We start from the raw sequence: 22,668 nt of genomic DNA on the forward strand, positions 1-22,668 counted from the left end.
TCGTTAAATTGAACAAGTACCCATATATTAGCTAAAACAAGCAGCTACTTCAGGAAAAACACTTGTGTAAAACAGAGATTTTTGCTATTTCAGGCCAATCACGGCATGTCATGCATAATGACTTTTCTACATAACAGTCTATATAATTGATTGGGATAACAAAACAGTGATATTCTCGTTTCATACAAGTTTTTTTGCTTCTTCTTTATGAGTGAGACTACGTGATATAACTGGACTTACTCTCAATTTTATCATGGCCCGCGAACCAGAAGAGGTATAGTAGCCTATCAAAAGAAGTTAATTGATACATCTATGTATCCTGATTCCTGACAAATCTGCTAGGTCATTTGAAGGTTATGCACGGTACAGGGTTTTCAAATTGTGTACTTTTGAAATATCATTCATTACAAACTATTTCAAGACTTTATGTTAAAATTGGGCAACCTGACAAAACTTGTGATACTTAAAAAGCTAGCCGTGGATCATGTGATGTGCCACAGATGTACCTCCTGCTACATTTAAATCCATTCCCTCCTTTCCATTTTATATTTTCCCCATATATTATTATTTGCTCCCATCCATCCTTCATCTCTAAATCCCCTTCAAACACACCAACCCTTTTTCACAGCTTCTTGAGATTTTCTCACCTTTCATTTTGATGAAATCTCTTTTCATCAAATTCCTCAAATTTGAGTAGTCTTTGCAAGAACAAATTACAAAACTATGAAGAAGTACTTGTCTCTTGGAGCCCGCGCAAGTTTCCTGCTTGGGATTTTCTTCATGTTAATTGTGGTGGGCAGAAGCCTATGTGTGAGGCCTCACCTCCCTTGTATGTCTCATCACTCCATGTTCTTTATATCATTATCTCATTCATAAGTTACACAATAATAATTCATTATTTTGAATATTATCACTTTCATTTTTCTTCCTTGGCATTTCAGTAAACCTTCAAGCAGAAGTCGTTACCGGTAACAGAGTCAAAGTTCGAATGCACCTTGAGGTTTGTTTCTCGCAATATTTTTGTTAGTTTCAATATTACAAGAGTGTATCAAATAATTATTTAGTCTTCACTTTGTTGGAGGAACAACTTGTCATGATGACTAAATGTTAAAAGATATAAATGTTTTTAAGACACCAAGTCATTTAAGCTGAACTGAAGTCTTTTTGCAAAGAAAAAAAAAAAAAGGCCTTAATATATGGTTGTTTAATCTGTTTGGTTTTTTCTTCTTCATGTGTGTATATATATATATATATATATATATATATATATATATATATATATATATATATAGGAAGGAGCAAAGAAAGAAGAGAACATGGAGCTATACCCATTTGGGTCGAGCTTGCCGGACTGTTCACATGCTTGTGGACCATGCTTTCCATGCAAAAGAGTGATGGTGAGCTTCAAGTGCTCCGTTTCAGAGTCTTGCCCAATTGTCTACAGGTGCACCTGTAGAGGAAAGTACTACCATGTACCCTCTAATTGATGAATATTACTTCATCCACCACCGCACTGGCCTCTCTGGTTTTCCTCTTAATTTATTATGTGGGGATTAATTAATTTCTAGGCTTTATATGGATGTTAATTAACTTACTGTGAGACTGGACTTTTCTTGATCCTAATTTTGTTTAGTTAGATTCGGGATTTGTAGTTTAGATGGGAAGAAGAAAAGTTGTAGGGGAGAGTTTATTTGTATATGGCATATCACGAGTTTCTTGTTTTTTGAGAACCTTTTTTTTTTAAAAAGTTTTTTCCGATATATTCTAAACTATTCTAATATACGGGAGAGAATTTGAACTCGAATGCAAGAAGTCGGCCATACTGCCTTAACACTAGCCTAACCCATATTTGCTCCCTCACTATTTAGTAGATTTGAGCTCTCTCTCTCTCTCTCTCACATTGTATCCATCAATGTTTTGACAGTGATGCCATTAAGGTGCTAGCAGCCGAAAATATATCTACATATTGGCATTTAATGCATGTATGTCAAACCCAGTAATGCCACAGACAGAAGAACCTATATCCATCACGAACTGCTTGTGCAAAGTAATATCTTTTTTTTTTTTTTGGGGGTAAAGGATGGGCCCGAATCCCAAACAACAAAAAGGACTACACTACAACCATCCTTGGTCGAGCCAAAGGTCTTAAATATTTAGGGTTTTGGAAATATCGGTTGTTCAAAAACACGGAAATATCGACGGAAATATCGGGAAAATATCGATATCGATAAAAATTGGATAAAAACCACGGAAATTGTGATAAATACATGGAAATTTTTAATGAAACTTTTTACAAAGTTTATTTAGTAAATTATCTATTATTTTAACACAAAATATTGGAAGGAAATGCATTGCATAGCATGTTTGAGTGATTTAAGTTGATTATATTGCGAGCTGACAAACTCTGTGACTTAAAAAATCTAGAGTAATTAATGAAAGAAAATTAAACACCCTCTAGTAATTTATTTATCATTTTTCCTACAATATTTTATACTTTAGAAGTTGCATGGTAAGATGCATGAGTAACTTTATTTCACATTATTCACTGGACATCATGACATGGTACATGTTCTTATATTTATTATTTATCAAAAATTGAAAAATAATTAAAGATGTAAACCAACTTGATTTGTCATGAAAATTAAGCACTTTACCATGCTTAAAAAATAATAGTGAAGATTGAAAATTAACTAAGTACATAAATAAAGTTATCCAAAGAAGAATTAAATAGGCAATAAATAAAATGATTATAGAGATTTAAGTAATTAAGCAACAATTTGAAGGGGAATTTAGTAATGCAAGTACTTATAATGAATAATAAAATAAGTAACAACATTAAATGGATTAAATAGGAAATAAATAAATTATATTAAGTAATTAAATATTTGATCAACAATATAGAACAATAAGTAATTATTTTATATTTTGAGAAACAACTTGTAAGAGTTATAAATACCAAATTCTATAGATACTAATCACAAAGTGATGGCTAGCGTGGTGGCTAAGAGGCTTAGAAGTTGGAAGCGGGAAGGGGTTCGAACCCTTGTGTGCGACGTTCAAGCGAATTATTCCATTTTTTAGTGGAAGAAAATACTTTTTTTTGTTTTTTTGCTTAGGTGTGATATATACTGTTAGTTTAGTTGGATTTTTCCCTTTTTTTCTTACGTGCTTCTGGTTTTTTTAAAAAACTATTTAAATTTGTTGTTATAATGAAAAAGGAATAAAAATACAAATAGCATGACATCATTGATACTCAAACTTGGGCCTCCTACTAAGGGATATGTGGTAGAAACAAGCTCCACCACATATACTTATGTTTCATTATGTTGCACGCTGGAGTATATATACAGTTTTTATAATAATAATATATATAATATAAAGTAAAAAAAAAATTCGGGGCCCTCAAAAATCGAGGGCCCTGTGTAGTGGCACCACTTGCACCATGCCAGGGTCGCCCTTGGGATTTAAGATTTCAAAATGGATTGGGCTGAATTTACCTTACAAATAAACTCGACGTCACAAGTATTTTTCATTCATAACAAAAAATAATAAACATAATCGGGAGGACATAATGAGTCGTATCCCTCAAAAAATGTATTTAGTACATAAGATACATAAACTAGTTCAAAAAAAATAAAAATAAAAATAAACTAAATCATGAGAAACCTAACGAAGGTGAGGGTACACTAGTGTGGTGCCCTCTAAAGACCATGAGATTGACAATCAAGTTAGTCATTGCTTAAGAGAGTTTGGAAGAAAACTAGGTTGAAGCGCCCTGGGAATTGAACGCTTGTCATCTTTCGGTAGAGATCACTTGTATAACTACCTCATGAGTACGGCAAATAATACATTATCAGAGTAACTTGAACAGCTTAGGAATTGGAATCAGTTTTAGTATATATATATAATGTATGAACTCTCTGCCCTCTTTTTTACTCTCTCCCGCTCTCTCTCTCTCTCTCTCTCTCTCTCTCTCTCTCTCTCTCTCTCTCTCTCACACACACACACACACACAACACACATTTAGAAGCTTTAGGGTACATAATCACGAATGTTATTGTTGAGAGGACCCAACTGCAGGCTAAGAATTTATTTGGCTTATGTAAGTCTTCTCAATGTCTCCAGGATTTAGTGCTGAATTAATGCCCAAAGGTCGTGAAAAAGGAAAGCCAGGCAAAGAACAAGTGGTACTTGACCATGATGGATTCAATGACAAAATAAGGCAAGTAATGCCCATTCCTTTTGTTTTTGTGTATTAAGCCACATAGTTTTAGCAATAATTGTCATGTTTAGTTCCTTTTGGGGGTGGGGAAAAACTCACATGGTGTTTATACCATATCTGACCAAGCAATTAGAAGCAAATCTAAGCAAGGCAAAGAGTCTCACATTGGAATATTACAAGATGTGTAGACTTCCCCTAATCTATAAAAGGAGACCACTCTCCACTTGGGAAGGGATCTCTCTGGTTTAGGCTTTATCTTTAGTTATGGGCTTCTCCCTTTTTCTCTTTATATTTAGGCTCAACCTTTGTACAAATGTAAATACACAATATTATAAGAATGAGAATATACTTCTCTGTTGACGTTTTCACACACTTAGAGTAACCATTAATGAGAATATACTTCTCTGGCAATCCCATGTTGGAGTAACCATGAATGCTAAGGCAACAAATTGCATAAGATGATATTTCAAAGAAAAGTCAATCAGAATGTGGTTATCACTTTGCATGGCTTGCATGACCAAGAGTGAAACCACCATCTCAATAAAATCCAAAAACGCCGTTTGGCAATACCTCCATTTCAATTCCAAGGGGAAGACCACGTAATTCATCATTCCAAAGAGAAAATGGTGAATGCTGAACGCCACACACATTCAAATCATAAGCCTTTACCGTTCGGCTCCTTGCTCTGCATGGCTTCCATGACTGAGGAAGCAGCCACCTTCTAAACCAAATGTGGCTGTCACGTTGCATGGTTAAAGGAGCAGAAACCTGTTCCAATCTAACGGATGCCCATGTGCATCTCCACCATGAGAGAAGCTGCCGAAGGAGGTATGGCCCATGCCGAAATCTTCATCTTGGCACCACAAGGTGTTGTCTCCTCATCCGAACTTCCAAATTGCCGAACTGTAATGCCGGGCATGACTCACCTGGGAACCACCTTCCTAACCGGACAAATCATCCTACCGTTTGGTAAGACAGAATTGAGCCAACTGATTCCCAGACCTCCAGTAGATCGGCAGCTTCCGATTGGTGCCCCACAGAGGATGAACGTCCCTGTTCAGGGCTAGCAAACCAAATTACCGTTCTGCACTCCCTCTCTTCAATACCACAATCTTTCAAGCCATCCAAGGGTTTCGAACGACATTACCGTTTGGTACCACCCGTGCTGAAAGCAACCACGAAGCTCTGTTGCACCACCATGCTGGACAAAAGCTCTCTAATGAATGGTCTATCAGAATGGCAAAGCACAGACCCAAATCTGCCCCAACCAAACCTTGTTGAACGACAGAGTCAACATGCCGAACCATATGGGATTCATCTCCAAAATCTAAACCAGCAAGTGGGAAGTATTGTACAGCAAAATGGCTATTATCTACCCCTCTGGTTTTATCGGTCGCCATTCAAAAAGTTATCAATATGAGCACATCACGATCATCCTTCTCCAAAAAAGATAAGTGGAATAGTCCTCATCTTTTTTATCTTATTTTTATTTTATTAAGATCTTATCAGGCTCATTTGTGGTCCAGAATATTGCCCAACTTTGGATGGCTTTACATGCACCAGCATATGCACTACGACACATGGCAAGGAATATTCATGCCAATATCTCCTACAGTTCTCTACACACCCACCTTCAAATCAGCGACTATCAAAGAGAAATATGATAAAAAAGTTGCATGCCGTTCCCTGAATTGGCATCTCAAAACAAAGACCCATGGCGTACAACACACTCGGACCAAGACTTGAGATTGCAAAGCCAAGCTTATTGATCGGTAACTCACAAGCAGACTGTTTCTCTTCATCTATAAAAAATAAAAATAAACCAGCACTACCGATCCATATCGAAGTAGATCAAGGGCCTGAAATTAGGGAATACCCATCGGTAAATTCCGCAAAAATTATTAACTGGGCATTCTGCAACAAAGAGCCTCAAAGACAGACCTCATTTGTCTCTTGCCGAAAGGCAGCTCCGGTGCTTGCAAACTCTACTCAACTCCGGTCCTTCGGCACCCAGTCTACATTCAGCACAAGAGAGCCTTTGGCACCCAACCGTTATTCGGTGTGAATGATGCCTTAGGCACTCGGCTATCATTAAGCGCGAGCGATGCCTTTGGCACCCCGTCTCTTGACATAGGCAATGCATTTGACATCCCGTCATCATTCAGTGAGAATTATGCCTTCGGCATCCCGCCATCATTTGGCACGCGAGATGCCATCGGCACCCCGCTTTGCATGGCTTCCATGACTGTGGGAGCGGCCACCATTTAACCCAAATGTGCTGTCACGTTGCATGGCGAAAGGAGCAGACCCACATTCAATATAAAGATGTCTTCTCACCTTGGTGTCTTCTCACCATTGGAGAATACATGCCTACAACAAATAAGCTTCAGCAGCTTCAAATATAAATGGCATCGCGGTACGGCACCATGCCAAACAACTAATCAAGGCTCCATATCGCTGAAGGCACTGAACAAACTGGATCTTTATCCATCACTGAACATGGGACTTCTCAAGGCACCCAAGGATGCTGAACGCTCAAAATTATCGAGTGGCAGCACCTGTGTGACCTCCCTTGACCATCTCTACTCAGATTTTGCCTCAAATATACAAATGACGCCCAAAAAGAACGTTATTCATAGCCATCAGCCATTATGAGCAAAAGCTTCACAAGAGCCAAGGTCTTACACGGCTACAATACAGCAAGCCTTACCAAACTCACGTGGGACTTGCCTCTTACAAAGTCCCACCAAACCTGCCTATTTGCTTGCCGAACGGCAAGACAGTGGATAGTGGACAGTGAGTAACCATGCTTGCTGCCAATTTCAGAAATCAGAGAACATGCTTGCTTGCTGCTTATTCGTGGGATACTGAACGGCACCCACTTACTCCATCACACTAAGAGAGGTGCATGCGATCTATATGGATTCAGTGGCTTACTCAAATTATACCTGTAGACACAGAAATTTTGGTGTCATAAATTCTATTGACAAGAAAATAATTAGGATTCGGTGGATTAGATTGTGGGCCCCGTAATTCACCCATGTGGCGTGTGACTCATCAAAATCGGTTTAGTTGTCAAAAATGACAAATGGCGACATCTGACGGAGTGCATCAAACGGTTCAAGATGAAGACAAAATTAAGGGAAAGAATCTTCTGTGATTGACTTTGATTTAAATCAAATATTAATCAGGATAATCAATTGAAGATAATCTGGTTAAATAGACAGATTATGGGAATTGATTTAAATCAAATCAAATCCCACAAATCAAGGAAAGTTATTTAGGTCAGAAGGTCAGAGAAGTCATAGAAGGGTGAGAGAAAAAAACCTAGCACTCAGAAGAAACAGAAAACTCTCTGCATTCTTCACCCTACTTTGAAAGAGCCACCAAGCACAACAAATACGTGCCGGTTCCTTCACCGTAGAAAAATCCTAAATACCAAACAAGCTTCATACTACCCGTGTACTTGAAGCGCGGAGGTTATGAGTGGCCCGGTGGTGGATCCCGCGTACTTCTACGGCCTGGGGGCGAAAAACAGGTTGAAAATGTGAGTGGACAAAAATAATGTTCTTCAAAACAATTTTCATAAACATAATATCCCCCTTTGTAAAAACAGAAATTTAGCTAAATAAAACTGAATACGTATTCTCTTCATCAAGCATATTCAACTCAAGGCATTCTATATCAGTCATATTCAAGCTCGAAAGTTTCATACAAAACTCCTGAAATCAAGGTTTGCACGAAAATGCTAAAATCAAACGTGTATAAAAACTATGTACTCAAATCTTGCATACTTGAACAATTATAAAGGTATCTGTGCCTGAAAAATCAGAAAAACGGATATAAAATAACTGAACATCATAATTGAATAAAAGAAACTCAAAATCCTTTGAAAATACCACCAATTTGTACCCCTGTCATTTCCGTCAATTCCCTAGCAGGTCTCGGGCGCCACGCAGTCCACCCGAGCCGCAAACTGGCGAAATCATGGGACTATGATCAGCCTGTCCCGCCGGCAGGTTCCTCGATGACACCAAGTCAGCTCAAGTCGCTCTGGCAGGATGCAGGGGACCATAGTCAGCCTGATCCGCAATCCTGGCAGGTCTCGGGGACACAGAGTCAGCCGAGCCGCAATCCTGGCAGGTCTCGGGACACCAAGTCTGCCGAGCCGCAAATCCCGGCACTCACGGTCCGAGCGTCCCCGAAACTCGTGAGGCAAAGTCAAGTGCACTGACTGAACTATAATCAGACTGGATGCCCGTAGACATCGGTCCAACTCTGGGTAATCACCATAAATCAATGGGTACGAGGTGGTTTTAAAATAAAATCCTTTAGAAAAATCTGAATCACAACTGAAATCTCAAGTTGTGCTGCTGTCTCATCTGATTTCAACCTCAAACTCTGTTTTTATAACTTATAAATAAGCAGCACATATTTATAAAACTGTTACTGTACTGAACATGTTCAAAACCGTAATAAAACTTACTCAAGATCAAATAAAGAAACTTATTCAAATAAATTCATTTCTTAAAAACTTACTTATATAAAATCAATATAAACTCATCTATAAAACTTATTTATATAAATCACATCAAATCATTCATGAAGTCTGATTTATGAAAGAAAGTCCACTCACAGATGGTCCGAGCTACTTCGATCCCTCGAAGGTCTCTTTTACAATTCTGTCGGGCTCCTGGTGCCTGATTACCCCGAAAGATTAAATTAATAAACTGCTGAATAAAACGAATTTCAATTAAACACCCTGCCCCCGGCTCCTAAAAATACGCGCATCTCATTCCAATTACTCCTATGCCCACATTAGCCTTTTCAGACACATGAACCAGTTTTAAAAGGTCCGATGCTCAGCTAAGCGATACCCTGCCCGATCGGCCGACCCGGGACCCCGTGGGTCCACGATCTCTGATAGCCAATCTGAGGTTCCCTGAAGGTTTCTCATACAGCGGGGACCATGTTCTGCGAATTTGGTCCGAAACGGACGGTCGGATTGGCCAAAATCGCGTTATCGCTTAAAACCCTAACCCTAGATCTAGGGTTCGCGATTCCGGAGTATCCGGGACTCCGATTCGCAATCCGTCGAATCCTACGCAATCCTGAAATCACGTAGACCGACATATCCAAAATTCAGCGCGATCCAACGATTACACGATACTGCAGCCCGGATCGCGCGATATGGAAAATCCCTTCGGGGCTCAAACGGACTCCGAATTGAGATCCGCAAAATCCCACGCGCTCATGACGACACGAGGACCTTAAAACTGGCCAGATCCGTGCCACCACCCTGGCCCACGCGCCGCCACACGCGCAGGGCAGATCGGGTGTCCAAAGCGATTCGGGTGCGCCGAAAAATCGTGGAACCGAGACTCCAAACTCCTACCCTAGGTAAAAAACCCTATTTGGAGTCACTTTTGTTCTTGGACCACCCCTAAAAAGTGACCAGAAATAGTAGTTTCGAAGGGCCGAAGTTTCGGCCAAACTTCAAGTCGAAAATTTAACCCCTTAACGCTAAAATCGATCGAAGCCCATATACCCATCAGCTAGAGCACGAAAAATAGGTCAAAAACCATACCTTACTCGATCGATTTGGTTGAGAAACGAAGGAGAACGAGCTCCCACAAATTTTTGAAAAAACTGTCGGACCCGGCCTGTTTCGTGGCAGTTCCCGGATACTACAGTGGCGGATGGAGGCTGAGGAGGGGCAGGGCTGATAGAGGGAAGTGAGGTGGTTCGTTTGGGACCGGTATTGCCTGAAACGGTGGCCTGAGTTGGGAGAAATCGCTGTCTAAAGTCGGCTGGTCGAGATGGTTCGAGAGAGAATGCAGCTGGGTTTATAAAAACTGAACTTCGAAATATTTACGGTTCTGCCAGTGAGACTCTTTTGACCATAACTCCTTCGTTACAACTCCGATTCGGGTCTACTCCATGTCTACGGACTCGTTTCGCCGTGTTCTACGTAACGGCGTAATCAAAATTACCAAATTCTTTCCCGATCAAAAAGTCAACTTTTCCCCTATTAAATAATGCAAGGGCAAAATTGTCTTTTCGCTAAAAGATATTTTCCTTACTTTTTTTCTTTCTTTTTTTTTATAGATATTTTCTTTCTTTTTAGATATTTTGTTTTGGGTTCTTACAATGCTAGGGTTTCTCATTCCTAGTTTAGGAAAGTATCTTGCTTTCCAAGATCTTACCAATATTGGATATTATTAAGCTTAATAATATCAACCAAAAAAAAAGAGCTCCTAGTGATGCTAGGGTTTCTCATTCCTAATTTAGGAAAGTATCTTGCTTCCCAAGATCTTACCAATATTGGATATTATTAAGCTTAATAATATCACCCCCCAAAAAAAAAAAAGAAAAAAAAAAAAAGAAAGGGGGAACACTTCAAGCTGCACCTCCTACACGTCAAAAGGCCCATGTCTACAATGCATCATGAAGTGGGGGCAATTTGTAGACAAAGAAATTTTGGTGTAATAAATTCTATTGACAAGAAAATAATTAGGGTTCGGTGGATTAAATCGTGGGCCCCGTAATTCACCCATGTGGCGTGTGACTCATCAAAATCGGTTTAGTTGTCAAAAATGACAAATGGCGACATCCGACGGAGTGCATCAAACGGTTCAAGATGAAGACAAAATTAAAGGAAAGAATCTTCTGTGATTGACTTTGATTTAAATCAAATATTAATCAGGTTAATCAATTGAAGATAATCTGGTTAAATTGCTAGATTATGGGAATTGATTTAAATCAAATCAAATCCCACAAATCAAGGAAAGTTATTTAGGTCAAGCATCCGACAAAAGCCTATAAATAGGAGGCCTCAAGACGAAAGATGGGTCAGAGGGGTCAGAGAAAAAAACCTAGCACTCAGAAGAAACAGAAAACTCTCTGCATTCTTCACCCTACCTTGGAAGAGCCACCAAGCACAACAAATACGTGCCGGTTCCTTCACCATAGAAAAATCCCAAACACCAAACAAGCTTCATGCTACCCGTTTGATCAAGATCAAGTCTCTACGACCCTTGTATCAAACACAAATTTTCTTTAAACACTTTGGAGATCGAATCAGAGGATTCAATACAGAGATTGTAACCCTAAATTTCATAAATACAATATTATTTTGTACACGTGTTCTTGTCTCATTTGTCGCAAGAAATTCGTGTTTACAATACCGAACGGTAATTTGAGTGCAGCCTTTTAATGGCCACCCAAAATTACCAAGCGGCAACGGCAGAAAAGTCTACTCACAGCTCCAAGTGCTATAACAAACGGCATCATCCACACCACACTACTTGGAAGAAGACTAAGGTGTTGCTCAGTCAGTGCATTGAAAATTACAAGTCCCCAACCAAGAAGTACCTCCTTACTTGAGAACTTAGAGGACTTCTGTTTATACCATATCTGACTAAGCAACTAGAAGTAAATCTAAGCAAGGCAAAGAGTCCCACATTGAAATATTACAAGATGTGTAGACTTCCTCTCATCTATAAAAGGAGACCACTCTCCACTTAGGAAGGGATCTCTCTGGGTTAGGCCTTATCTTTAGTCATGGGCTTCTCCCTTCTTCTCTTTATATTTGGGCCCAACCTTTGTACAAATGTAAATACACATTATTATATGAATGAGAATACACTTCTCTGTGGACGTAGCCCATTCATTAAAGGTGAACCACGTATATCTTGTTTTTTGTTTAATTATCGCTTCCCCAAATTTTCACACAGTTGGTGAAGGTCTTCACTTTCACTTATCATCCATCACACCTCATCACTAAGTTGGGCTCAAAAGTGCCGAACCATTTTTGATCCAGAACTCATGAATGAGTCACGTATAATTCGAATAGCACGAGGTTTTGGTCTCTAAATTAGAGAAGTGATGGAGATGTTTGACGAGTAGAAGCGCCTTGCCAAGATATGGAGCAAAATGAAAGGACTTAAGATTCTGAAGAAGGGTGAAATGAATGCACTATCCTGAATGCACAGCATATGAGCAAAGTCCTTTCTCCCCAGATGCTGAAGCAGATTTGTGGCATGGGTAGCTTACAAAGCTCGATGAAGCAAATGGGTTCTGGTATAGACATGATGGGGATGTTCGGAGGCTGGAACAAGTAGATATTTATTACAATTACAGTGGTGATCTCAAGTTTATTTGAAAGTAAGGGTTGCCAAGGCTAGCCTTTATGGGAGGATAACAGATGTCTGTCCGCCGGTTGATGCTGCAAACCGTTTTGCAAGAGCCGCCTATTATCAAGGGGACTAACAGATAGTTTTGTTTTGTTTTTAATAATAGTTGCATTGGTTGTGATCTGAAGGGTCGGCATTTCCTTTTTTGGTCTTATTGTATGCATTTAGTTAAAAGAAATGATCAGTGATCAAAAGAATTGTAATGATTTAGAGGCAATGAAGTGAATTTCATCATTTAATGTTTAAGACACGAGTAATGCTACACTTACCATATTTTTATCCCACATTTCTATACCACATGATGTGGCATGTCCATATCATATGTCACGTCAATTAAATGAATGAAATGTATTTTAATAAATAAAATTAGAAAAACAGAATATAGTATTTTACATGATGTGGTATGTACACATCAGCTGTCACATCATGTGGTATGAAATTATGGTATAAAAATGTGGTAAGACTAGTATTATTCATAAGACACAGAGCAAATAGTAGTTGTTCCCCCTTCTTTTGTTTGTATTGTTTGTCGCCATTCACCAAAGCTTGCAACAAATTTTGTGAGGATCGAGTAATGTTGGCATATTGAGGGACCAATTCAACCAATCTTATATGGATTTTTAAATCAGTTTTTTCTCCACTTTTAGGTTTGTTCCAATGGTAGTGACCACAAATTTCTTGGGCCAAATAATCCAGGAGAATGAAACTGTTGGTTTCATTAATTGAACCCCAAACAAACTTATCTTATTTATCAGTAAGATAATACCTTAAGGTAAAAATGTGGCTAACTAATATTCCAAATTCCATTTGTAATATAATCCCCTACAGTGTTTTTCATATTAGGAATTTGTGTATTATCAATGATTTTGATAAGCGGAAAAGAGAAGACCCAATTAAAAGTCCAAAATATAATATTATGGACATTGCCTACTATCGATCTTAGTAAAATAGGACATTTTTAAGATGCCCCTCCAAACTAGTGAATCTATAGGTTTTGCATTTACTTCGAAAAAATAAGAATTTCGAAGATACATTTTTATACATAAGTTGTACCCATCAATTATCAAGTTGTGTAATAATTTCCATCCTATTTAAGCTATCGAAGCATTGTTTACTAAGGTCACTCTCTCCTTCACATGATGAGAGACTTGATGGCTAGGGGTTAGGGTTTCTCCAGTTTTCTTTATTTATTCTCTGCATCATCTCTCTCAAGTCTTCTCTGATTGTCGCTCTGGGTTCTTCTTGGTGTATTGGGTCCGACTTTTTTTTTTTTTTGGAGGTCTTTTGTTCTCCGTGGGGTAGCTGCGCCGACTTCCTTTCTGGATTCCGAAGGAGGAATTCGCTGGTGAGGGGTCTCCATCTTAAAGCTATGGAGGTGACCACCTCTTCTTCTATTCAAGGGGAAAAGTGGATAGTATTTCATGTCCAATTAAGACACTATCATAAATTAAGAGTGCTGCTAAAGGAACCCTAAAATTAACTGAGTACACCCTACTACTAAACTATTTATTAAATTACTAATTTATCATAATGTAAAATTACCAAAACGGATAAGTATACCCTACTCATCATTCAACCCTAATCAAATGTAGAGAAGTTTTCATATTATTTGATGCCCACGACGAACAACGCAGAGAGTATTAGCGGATGTGCAAGGAGGTGTCGTTAATTTTAATAGAAGCATTAATGTGGAGCATTCCAATCACCCCAGAGCGAAGTTGAAGGGCCTTTGCAGCCTGAAAGTAAGAATAGCCTCTCTCGTTCAATGCACTTCAAATTGTATTGCATAATTAATAAACACTTCTGTATGAATTATGTAGGAAATTAGTAAGAAGGCTGAGGCATTGGTTGGGCAACGGATCAATTTTTTGTCTCCAATACATAAATGGTGAGCATTTTTCCAATGAAAGAGATGAGTTTTCAACATTGTTCTAGCCCTTCTTTATAACAGTATTTGACTTTTATTTTCCAGTTTTTATTCAGGTAAAGTGGATGGCTATAATCCTCAAAACAACACACACTAGGAGAATCAATATGACTAGTTTCAAACAACAATTTCGGTAGTTCAGCAACTACGTGGAAATTTTTTTAGAGAATAAAATACATCCTTCATAACCTATTACTATTAGACATGTGATTATTGCACATCCATAACTTTTCGGAAGAGTGTACTTAGTTAATTTTATATTTTTATTAAAATATTAGGGATATTTTTGGTAGTTAGATAGGGTGTACTTAGTTAATTTTACATTTTCATTAAAATATTATGGTGTACTTAGATCATAGAGTGTACTCAGTTAATTTTAGGGTTCGTTTAGCAACACTCTAAATTAAACTTCATTTAATACACGGATCCAAATTCTAGTATTATGCATTTGATTATTATGCCAAGTAAAGAATCATCCAGAGGAAGGGATGACTTTCAAAGCTGTAACATTAACAAAATTTCGAAACCACTACTGAATTATGTAGTCTCGAAGAACCACCCTTTCTCTCATTAGGTCGTATAAAAGTCTAAAATAAGGAGACCTGGCATTTTCCAAACAATTCCACAAAACAAAAACTATCAAATTTATACAACCCATGGAACGTCTGAACATATTTCTAATAAGAAATAATGGAATACCAGAAGTTTATACTGCTAAAGTCTAAAATAAGAAACGCAGAAGTTTAAAGGGTGATAATAAGGCTTTGGAACTTAGGGTTATGCCTTCACTCCTTGCTCGACATGAGCAATAATAGTACCTCAAGCTTCCCACTCGCCTTCCAAAGAATCTCGAACAGCTCCAGATTGCTAATTTCACAGTCAGTTGGTGGCTCCTGCAAAGGAGGGAAAAGCGAATTCCCGCCTACCATCAACGAGACAAGCTTATCCACCTTCTTGTTTATATCGAAAGCAACCTCCGAGAATCCCTAATGCCACAACAATAATTGAAAAATCAGATATGGAACAAACCCAACAACGAGAAGCAAAGCGATAACTAAACATTAAATTCAAATTCAAATTGTCTCAAATTAAAGCCTCTGTCTGATTGTTTGAAATCATATAGAACTACCAGATCGTTGTTCTCTTCAACAGCAAGATCACGAGGCAGATCGTTGTTCTCAACAGCAAGCTCCGTACGCTCCATGGATATAGAGAAGAAGATGGAGGGTTATGGCAGTGCTTGGCTTAGTAAGGGTTCTGAGAAGAGGAGACGAACAGAAAAGAAAGAGAAAATCTCGGCTCTATGAATAAACTGTCAAATACAAGAGTTGGCTTAAATAGAAGGAAAAAAAACCCCTAAAGTCATAGGAAAATCTGAGTTTGTGCCCATTGGGTGTTTTGGGCTTTTTTTATGAGGTTTTGGAGTTGAGTTTGTTTTAAGAAATCAATGGCAATTTTATAATTTAAAAGAAATTAAAAGCCTTTCTGTTATGTTATAAATAAATATTTGGTGTGTTTCTAAAGTCCATTTTATATATAATTTTTTTATAATTTGAGCTCCTATAGTATTGAGTATAATAGTAAATCTCTCAAATAAAAAACCCTAAAGTCATAGGAAATTCTGAGTTTAAATAATTTATATGCCCATTTTCAGACATTTCTGTGTCTGGTTTAAGGTAGAGTTGGGCTCATGTTCAAGCCTGGTTAACTGGCTAAGCCAGTCCTTTTTATTGGGTTATGCGAAATCTGTCGTTGGATCCATTGTTTTCAATATATTCATGTTGGCATTTCGTTACACCAAAAATTAAAAATATGCATGTTGGCAACTTCACTCTAGTTTTGTATTGCATATACCAAATGTGAGATGTGAACAAAATAGGCATCTGTATTCTGTCCAGTTAAATATGATCAAAATGGGCAAATCGCTCGCTACTTAACTAAATTTAGGGATTTAATGGGCTTGGGTTGGGTCGAGCCGGGCTTTAAAGAAGAGAGAGAAAATATGGCCGGGTCAGGCCGGATTTTTTTTAAAAAAATTCAAAGCCCAAGTCCGACCCATGAGCCAAGCTTAAGAAAGCCCATCGGGCCAGGCCGAGCCTAAACGAGCCCTACTTCATTAAAAAAAAAATCATAAACTTAATCATAAAGGCATTTTAGCCTAAATTTGAGATTAAACTCACTTAATTATAATATTTTCACTTCAAACCAAATTCATAAAACACTCAATAAAGTCATACAACTTATAAGATTTTCCACAAAAATAATAAAATCAAGTATTATTTTTGAGGTTATTACATAATTAGATCGTAATACGTTTTAAGAAATAATTTTAAAAAATAATAAGTATCAAAAAAATATTTTTTTATAGGATGGTATGAATAAATATGCAAATATTTGGTGATGTGTTCAAGAAAAACATGATTATATTTGGTGGTACGATTATGTTTCGTGATATGATTGTATTTGGTGATGTAATATGTTGTTCATCTTATTTATATATGTATAATTGTTGAATTAATAATTGACATAAATTAATGTGCTAATCATCCAATTATAAACTAGGAATGAGTAAAGAAAAGTAAATGAAATAAAACAAATTATATATGTGATTTAATGATATAATCCTAAATTTAAACTCTTATTTATACATAATTATATATGTATGCGGGCCTAATGGGCCAGGCTTTTGTGGGCAGGCGGAGCGGACTTTCTTGGGCTTAATCGAGCCGGGCTTCAAACACCCAAGCCCAAGCCTAGCCCGGCCCAAGGGGGGCCGGGCCATCTCAAAGCTCATAACGGGCCGAGACGGGCTTTTTTTCGATGGGCTGGGCAGGCCCCATCAGCCCATGTGCCCGCAGGGGAAATAATGAGGCCTAACTAAATTAGCATTAGATTTAGAGGACACTAAGAATTTTTAACAGACTTACTAACAATTTCTGGCTAATAAAGATTCTATATGTAGATTTTATTTGAGTTTGCGTATAATTTGTTCAACTTATAAAGATCATGCACCAAAAAAGACCGAAATTTACCATATAGTTTTGGGGGTTTTATATACTTAACCCAAATAAAAAAGACCGAAGATTATACATAATGGGCAAAGGCTTGGACAGTTCAAGAAGTTCAACGTCAAGAGTTTGGTTATAAGTGGATCCAACCTACTGAGAGAACTATTTTATTTTTGAGAAACCTACTGAGTGTAACTTTAATGCACAGCATTGCATGAGAAATTTGTACTGCCCATAAAAACGGCAATATTAAGTAAGCTCTCGAAATTGAATTGAGGCAGTAAAAGCAGGGGAGAAATGCCCGCCCATTTACGATAAATACTTCTTGAACCACACACCAATACTCAGAAAGCTCTCAAAGTCCGATTGCGGCCGGCAAACAGGAGTTGGACTCAGATGGAATTGAAACCCAAGTATGAAATTTTATGAGCTTGATTGTAGTGGTGACTGACACTGAGAGACTACTACAATGACTTTGACAGGACTTTGACAGGAACTCCTTTCTCTTTCAATGCCCGAGCATACTACAAACAATAAACATCCAGATAACTTTTCTAATTTCACATCATTATAATTATGTAACCGTGTATGCATCAAATTCTTCCCACCCACTTAGGGGACAAAGGAAACCACTTTAAAAGAAAAAAGATTATAAATAAATAAATTTATAGATTCCAATGGTTTGTGTATTTTATGTTTCGTTCACTTTCTGATGCAATGCAGCCAATAAGAATTATTATCCAAGCACTTGTTATTCTTGTAAAACTATTTAAATAGACTAAAGTGTTCATTAAGAGGGGAACATATTAGCTTACTTGCAACCCAGTAGAAACTGGAACACGGAGATCCAGAGCACCCAAAAGTAAAAGGGTGGGTGTTTTGACCTGCAGGGAGCAACAAAAATCAAAAAGTTAGAAGTAGATAATAATATCGTTCTAAATATTAGCTGTTTTTGGAAAAGGAAATTAATTGCATGTTTCACGTTTCTTGACTAAATGTTAATTCTACATATTGCAGAAAACTTCAAGGCCGAGTAACATAGAAATCTCAGTACTGGTCCCACCAAAGTGGTCATAGGAGGGAATATCTAGATACAATCTTAACCCTTGGAATTGATTCGCTTGAATTAGCCAATCTCAAGAGTCAAGAATTAAACTTGCACAGAAGTATTTGTCATCATGACATGTACCAACTCTTTCCCATTTCTTCACTCTTTTCTGTTCCTGTTCTGTTTTTAGTTCAATTAATATTTTTCTTCATGTGATGCAGTGACAACAATACACATCTTGCCTGTGCAAATGGCAAATATCATGCTACTCTGCCTTTCCAAAGTCGATGCATGATTGCAAATTGCAGCTATTGAAGAATTTTATGGTATGTCTCCGTAGTTGCTTAAAATGTGAAAGGGCATGCAGTTAATCGATGTTGGGAGAGCTGCTATCTTGAGATTGTTTGGTTTTAAATGTTTCTGTAGATTTTCCTTCTATTCCGATCCAATATACTTCTAATGAAAGCTTCCAAATCCAGAGTAGGATCATAATATCATAACATAAAAGAAGCCTAAACAAAGTACATACCTTCGAGACGTGCAATAGGAGATTTGCTCTGGAAGAGAGTCAGATGCTCAGCTGAAGGTGCATCTGTGAAGCTATTTTGACCCTCACTTCCATAGGCCTCCGCATAGCGCCAATCAGGGACGTCTGTTGTACCCACCATTAATGCGAGGTTACAAACAGGATTCCTAGCTGCTGCAGCAACAAATTTATCCTGTGCCTGCAGCATTTCAGTTAAAATATTATCGAATTCTTAAGTACAACTAAAAGTACATGTACTTTCCACCTTTTAGAGCATTCATCTACCAACCTTGCATAAGTTATACGCTTTAAAAATAAAAATGAAAACTTTTAAGCATGAAAGCACCAAACCACCAGTACACAAATAAGCAGCTGTCCAAAAGTTGAATCATCAACTAGTGGTATCCAGGACTTGGAATGCATAACACTAACAAGATAGAATATAAATGAAGATAGTCTGCGAGTCTGTGCATTGTACATTAAAGGCACACAGTCATGCTATTTGATAAACTACCACACCTGGCCAATCAAGTGGGTTGTCAGAAATCCACCATGAGAACCACCAAGAACTGCAAGTTTTGATGGACTGGCAAGGCCCAAGTCAATGACATGATCTATAGCTACCAGTACATCGTTCACGTCCTGTAGAGAAGAAACTAAGAGATTAGGATCCAGAAATACTAAAGCACGTACATAAAGTAAATAAAAGTTCTATAGGTGCATTAATAAGGTAAATGCTTAAATTACATAATGTAGACGTCAGAGAACATTGTCTGCCATCTGCATAAACTCCAGGCATTGCATCAAGGGAGTTAGCAAGAAGCTCAGCCTTTTGAACTAATCCAACTGCGACCTCTTATCTTTTTAATTCCCTGCTCTTCCATTTTGTCCCTCACAGCAGAAACATCAAACCAGCGGTCTGCTGCCGCATAGATGTTGGACAATAGCACATAATTACCAGGATTTAGGGGTTCAATCTCAAAAAGTCGATTAGCAACCAATTCCCCTAACTCTATATTTCCATTTAGCTTACAGGCTCCAAGTAGTGCACCCCAAGCACCAGCATGAGGCTCCATAGGCATTGATTGTAGAAGGTCATAAGCTGCATTTAACCGTCCCGAACGGCTAAGAAGATCAACCATACATGCATAATGATCAGGAGAGGGAGTCAAATGGTACTTATGTCTGATTGATTCAAAGAAGCGCCAACCCTCCTCAATGAGCCCTGACCGGCTACAGGCTGTCAGAATGACTGTAAAAGCAACCTCATCAGGAGCCAAACCTTCATTTAACATCTTATTGAAGAGGGCAACAGCTTGATCCCCTCGACCATGAACCGACAACCCTTGTATCATAGAACAATATGAAATCATGTCACGTTTAGGCATCTTGTCGAACAAACTTGTTGCTCTTTCCATATTACCACACTTTGCATTCATGTCAATTAGAGCCGCGTGAACATGATCCTGACGAACATCAATTGAGCTCTGGCTCACGTAAGAATCAACCCATTTAGCCACCTGTAAGCAACCCACTTGGGAACAAGCTGACATCAAGCTCACCATTATAAACTCATCAGGCTTAACATTCCTTGTGCTCATTTCAAGAAATATCTTCACAGCCTCGTTGGGTTGGCCATTTTGTGCATACCCAGATATCAATGCCGACCACGCAACAATATCTTTGTTAGGGGCTTGGTCAAACAAAAACCTTGCAGACGCCATATCTCCGTATTTGGCATATCCATCAATCATCGTAGTAAAAGAAACCACATTCTTCTCAGGCATCTGATCAAAGATCCTCCTAGCATTTGTCAAATCACCCAATTTCACAAACCCACTAATTATGACATTCCAAGACACCACATTTCTCTGGGGCATCTGATCAAACAGCCTGTGGGCCTCATCCAAGTCCCCAACACTTGCATACCCAACAACCATAGCCGTCCAAGAAACTACATTTCTCTCAGACATTCCATCAAACACCTTGCGAGCGCACAAAATCTCCCTACATTTTCCATACAAGTCAATCAAACTGGTGCTCACAAACACATCCCCATCAACCCCACACCTCACCGCAGTCCCATGTATTGCCCTGCCTTCCCAGACCTTCGCCTCACTCGCACAGGCCTTAATGAGAGACGGGTACGTATACCTATCGGGAACACCCTCCTCTCTCTTCATCCGAACAAAGAGGTCAACAGTATCGGCAAAACTCGACCTTTCACAGTACCCTTTTATCAAAGTGTTCCAGAGAAAGGTACTGGGACTGTGAACGCTATCGAAGACGGCAGTGGAGTAAGAGAGGGAAGAGAGAGTGTTGCAGAGGCAAATGAACTGGGTTACGAGGAAGCAGTCTTGCTCTAAACCCTTTTGTATAATCTGCGCATGAACTTGTTGTAGATGGTATTGGGTTTTACAGGCTTTGAGCAAAGTCGCAATTGAGGCTAAAAACGAACTGGGTAAGCTATTGGGTGAAGCTAACGATGAGTAGGAGCGGATGGTAGGCATGGATTGATAAAAGGTTCGTGCTTTGCATGGCTTTCAAATCTCTTCTTCAAACGGCAACTCGTATTCACTGGTGATAAAAATGAAGAGGGGTTGATGCAAGCAGAAGAAAAAAAAAAGGCAAAAAACAGGAAGGGTACTAAAAAAACCATCAATGAAAAATCAAAAAACCCAAATTTGTGTAATTGAAACCTAGCATTTCAAGTTAAGCAAGCATATAAATTCTTGAAAAATTAGACAATGAAATTACCAGCAGCCGCGTGGTTCGTGGCTATGGTGGCAGCCTCGTTTTGCTTTTGGCGGTGATGAGAGGTTTGCACAGAGTCAACAGTTGGGCATGGAAAGAATGATGAGCTCTCTCTATTTGTCAGCAGAAATGATGAACCCAAATTCAGCGAGAGAGTTTCAGCTGTTTCTGAAGAACCCAAATCAAAAATTAAGAGAGAACACTACTCAATAGTGAAGGGTGGATTTGAATTTTTTAAGAAGACGATGGGCGCGCTGGCCTAAGCTTCAGGGGGTTTGGGCCTCACATGCGAGGTTTGCATGCACAGGCCTTTTGCCCATATTTTAAAAAGAGTACTGTTATTTCTATCTACCTATCTTATTTTCCCATTCATTTTATTTTCAAAATTTTAAAAACAAATTTACGTATGTATAAAATGACTTCTAAGGTCACGCAACCCACTTATTCTAGACTTCAATTCCTTAGCTAATTTGTTGACACTTGGACACTAATTTACTCTTTAAGTTAACACTGTTAATTCAAAATAAATTTTTTTTTAAAATATATAAAAAAGAAAAAAAAACTCAGCAAACAACCATCAAACTACCCACTCGACCCCACGACAACCAACCTCCCCTCCTCGCCTCACCTCACCACTAGCCACATATCTCTCCCAACTGGGCAACTTGAGAAGGAAAGGGTGAGCAGACTACCCACACGACCAATTGTGTATTAGATGACTATATTTCTAACAAATAAGCTAGGCCATTCTTTTACCATTTGATGCACGCAGGTTGTGTTCTTATAGCCTTGTGTGTCTAGTCAGTACATAGGCAACCATCACACCAGGAGGTTGATTTTGTTGATGCTCAAAATGGTTAGGCCAAAGTTGAGTCCAACTTAGTGATGAGGTGTGATAGATGATGGATGAAGGTGAGGACCTTCACCAAGTGTGTGAGGATTTGGGCAAGCGATAAACATATAGAAGACAAGATGTACGTGATTCACC

General features: G+C 38.5%; 1 protein-coding gene across 1 annotated transcript; it reads right to left on the bottom strand.

Moving 5' to 3' along the window:
* Nucleotides 1–17,362: 17,362 nt before the first annotated feature.
* LOC117637616 (putative pentatricopeptide repeat-containing protein At5g37570) lies at nt 17,363–21,893 on the bottom strand. Its single transcript, XM_034372546.1, has 6 exons — nt 21,684–21,893; nt 19,674–21,503; nt 19,446–19,568; nt 18,930–19,125; nt 18,168–18,236; nt 17,363–17,876 (listed from the first exon to the last, which is right to left on the bottom strand). The coding sequence occupies exon 2, from the start codon at nt 21,434–21,436 to the stop codon at nt 19,751–19,753; it is 1,686 nt and encodes a 561-aa protein (XP_034228437.1). The 5' UTR covers nt 21,437–21,503; nt 21,684–21,893; the 3' UTR covers nt 17,363–17,876; nt 18,168–18,236; nt 18,930–19,125; nt 19,446–19,568; nt 19,674–19,750.
* Between the last annotated feature and the right edge of the window lie 775 nt (nt 21,894–22,668).

Source organism: Prunus dulcis, chromosome 8, assembly GCF_902201215.1.
Source record: "Prunus dulcis chromosome 8, ALMONDv2, whole genome shotgun sequence".
In the NCBI taxonomy this organism is placed as follows: domain Eukaryota; kingdom Viridiplantae; phylum Streptophyta; class Magnoliopsida; order Rosales; family Rosaceae; genus Prunus; species Prunus dulcis.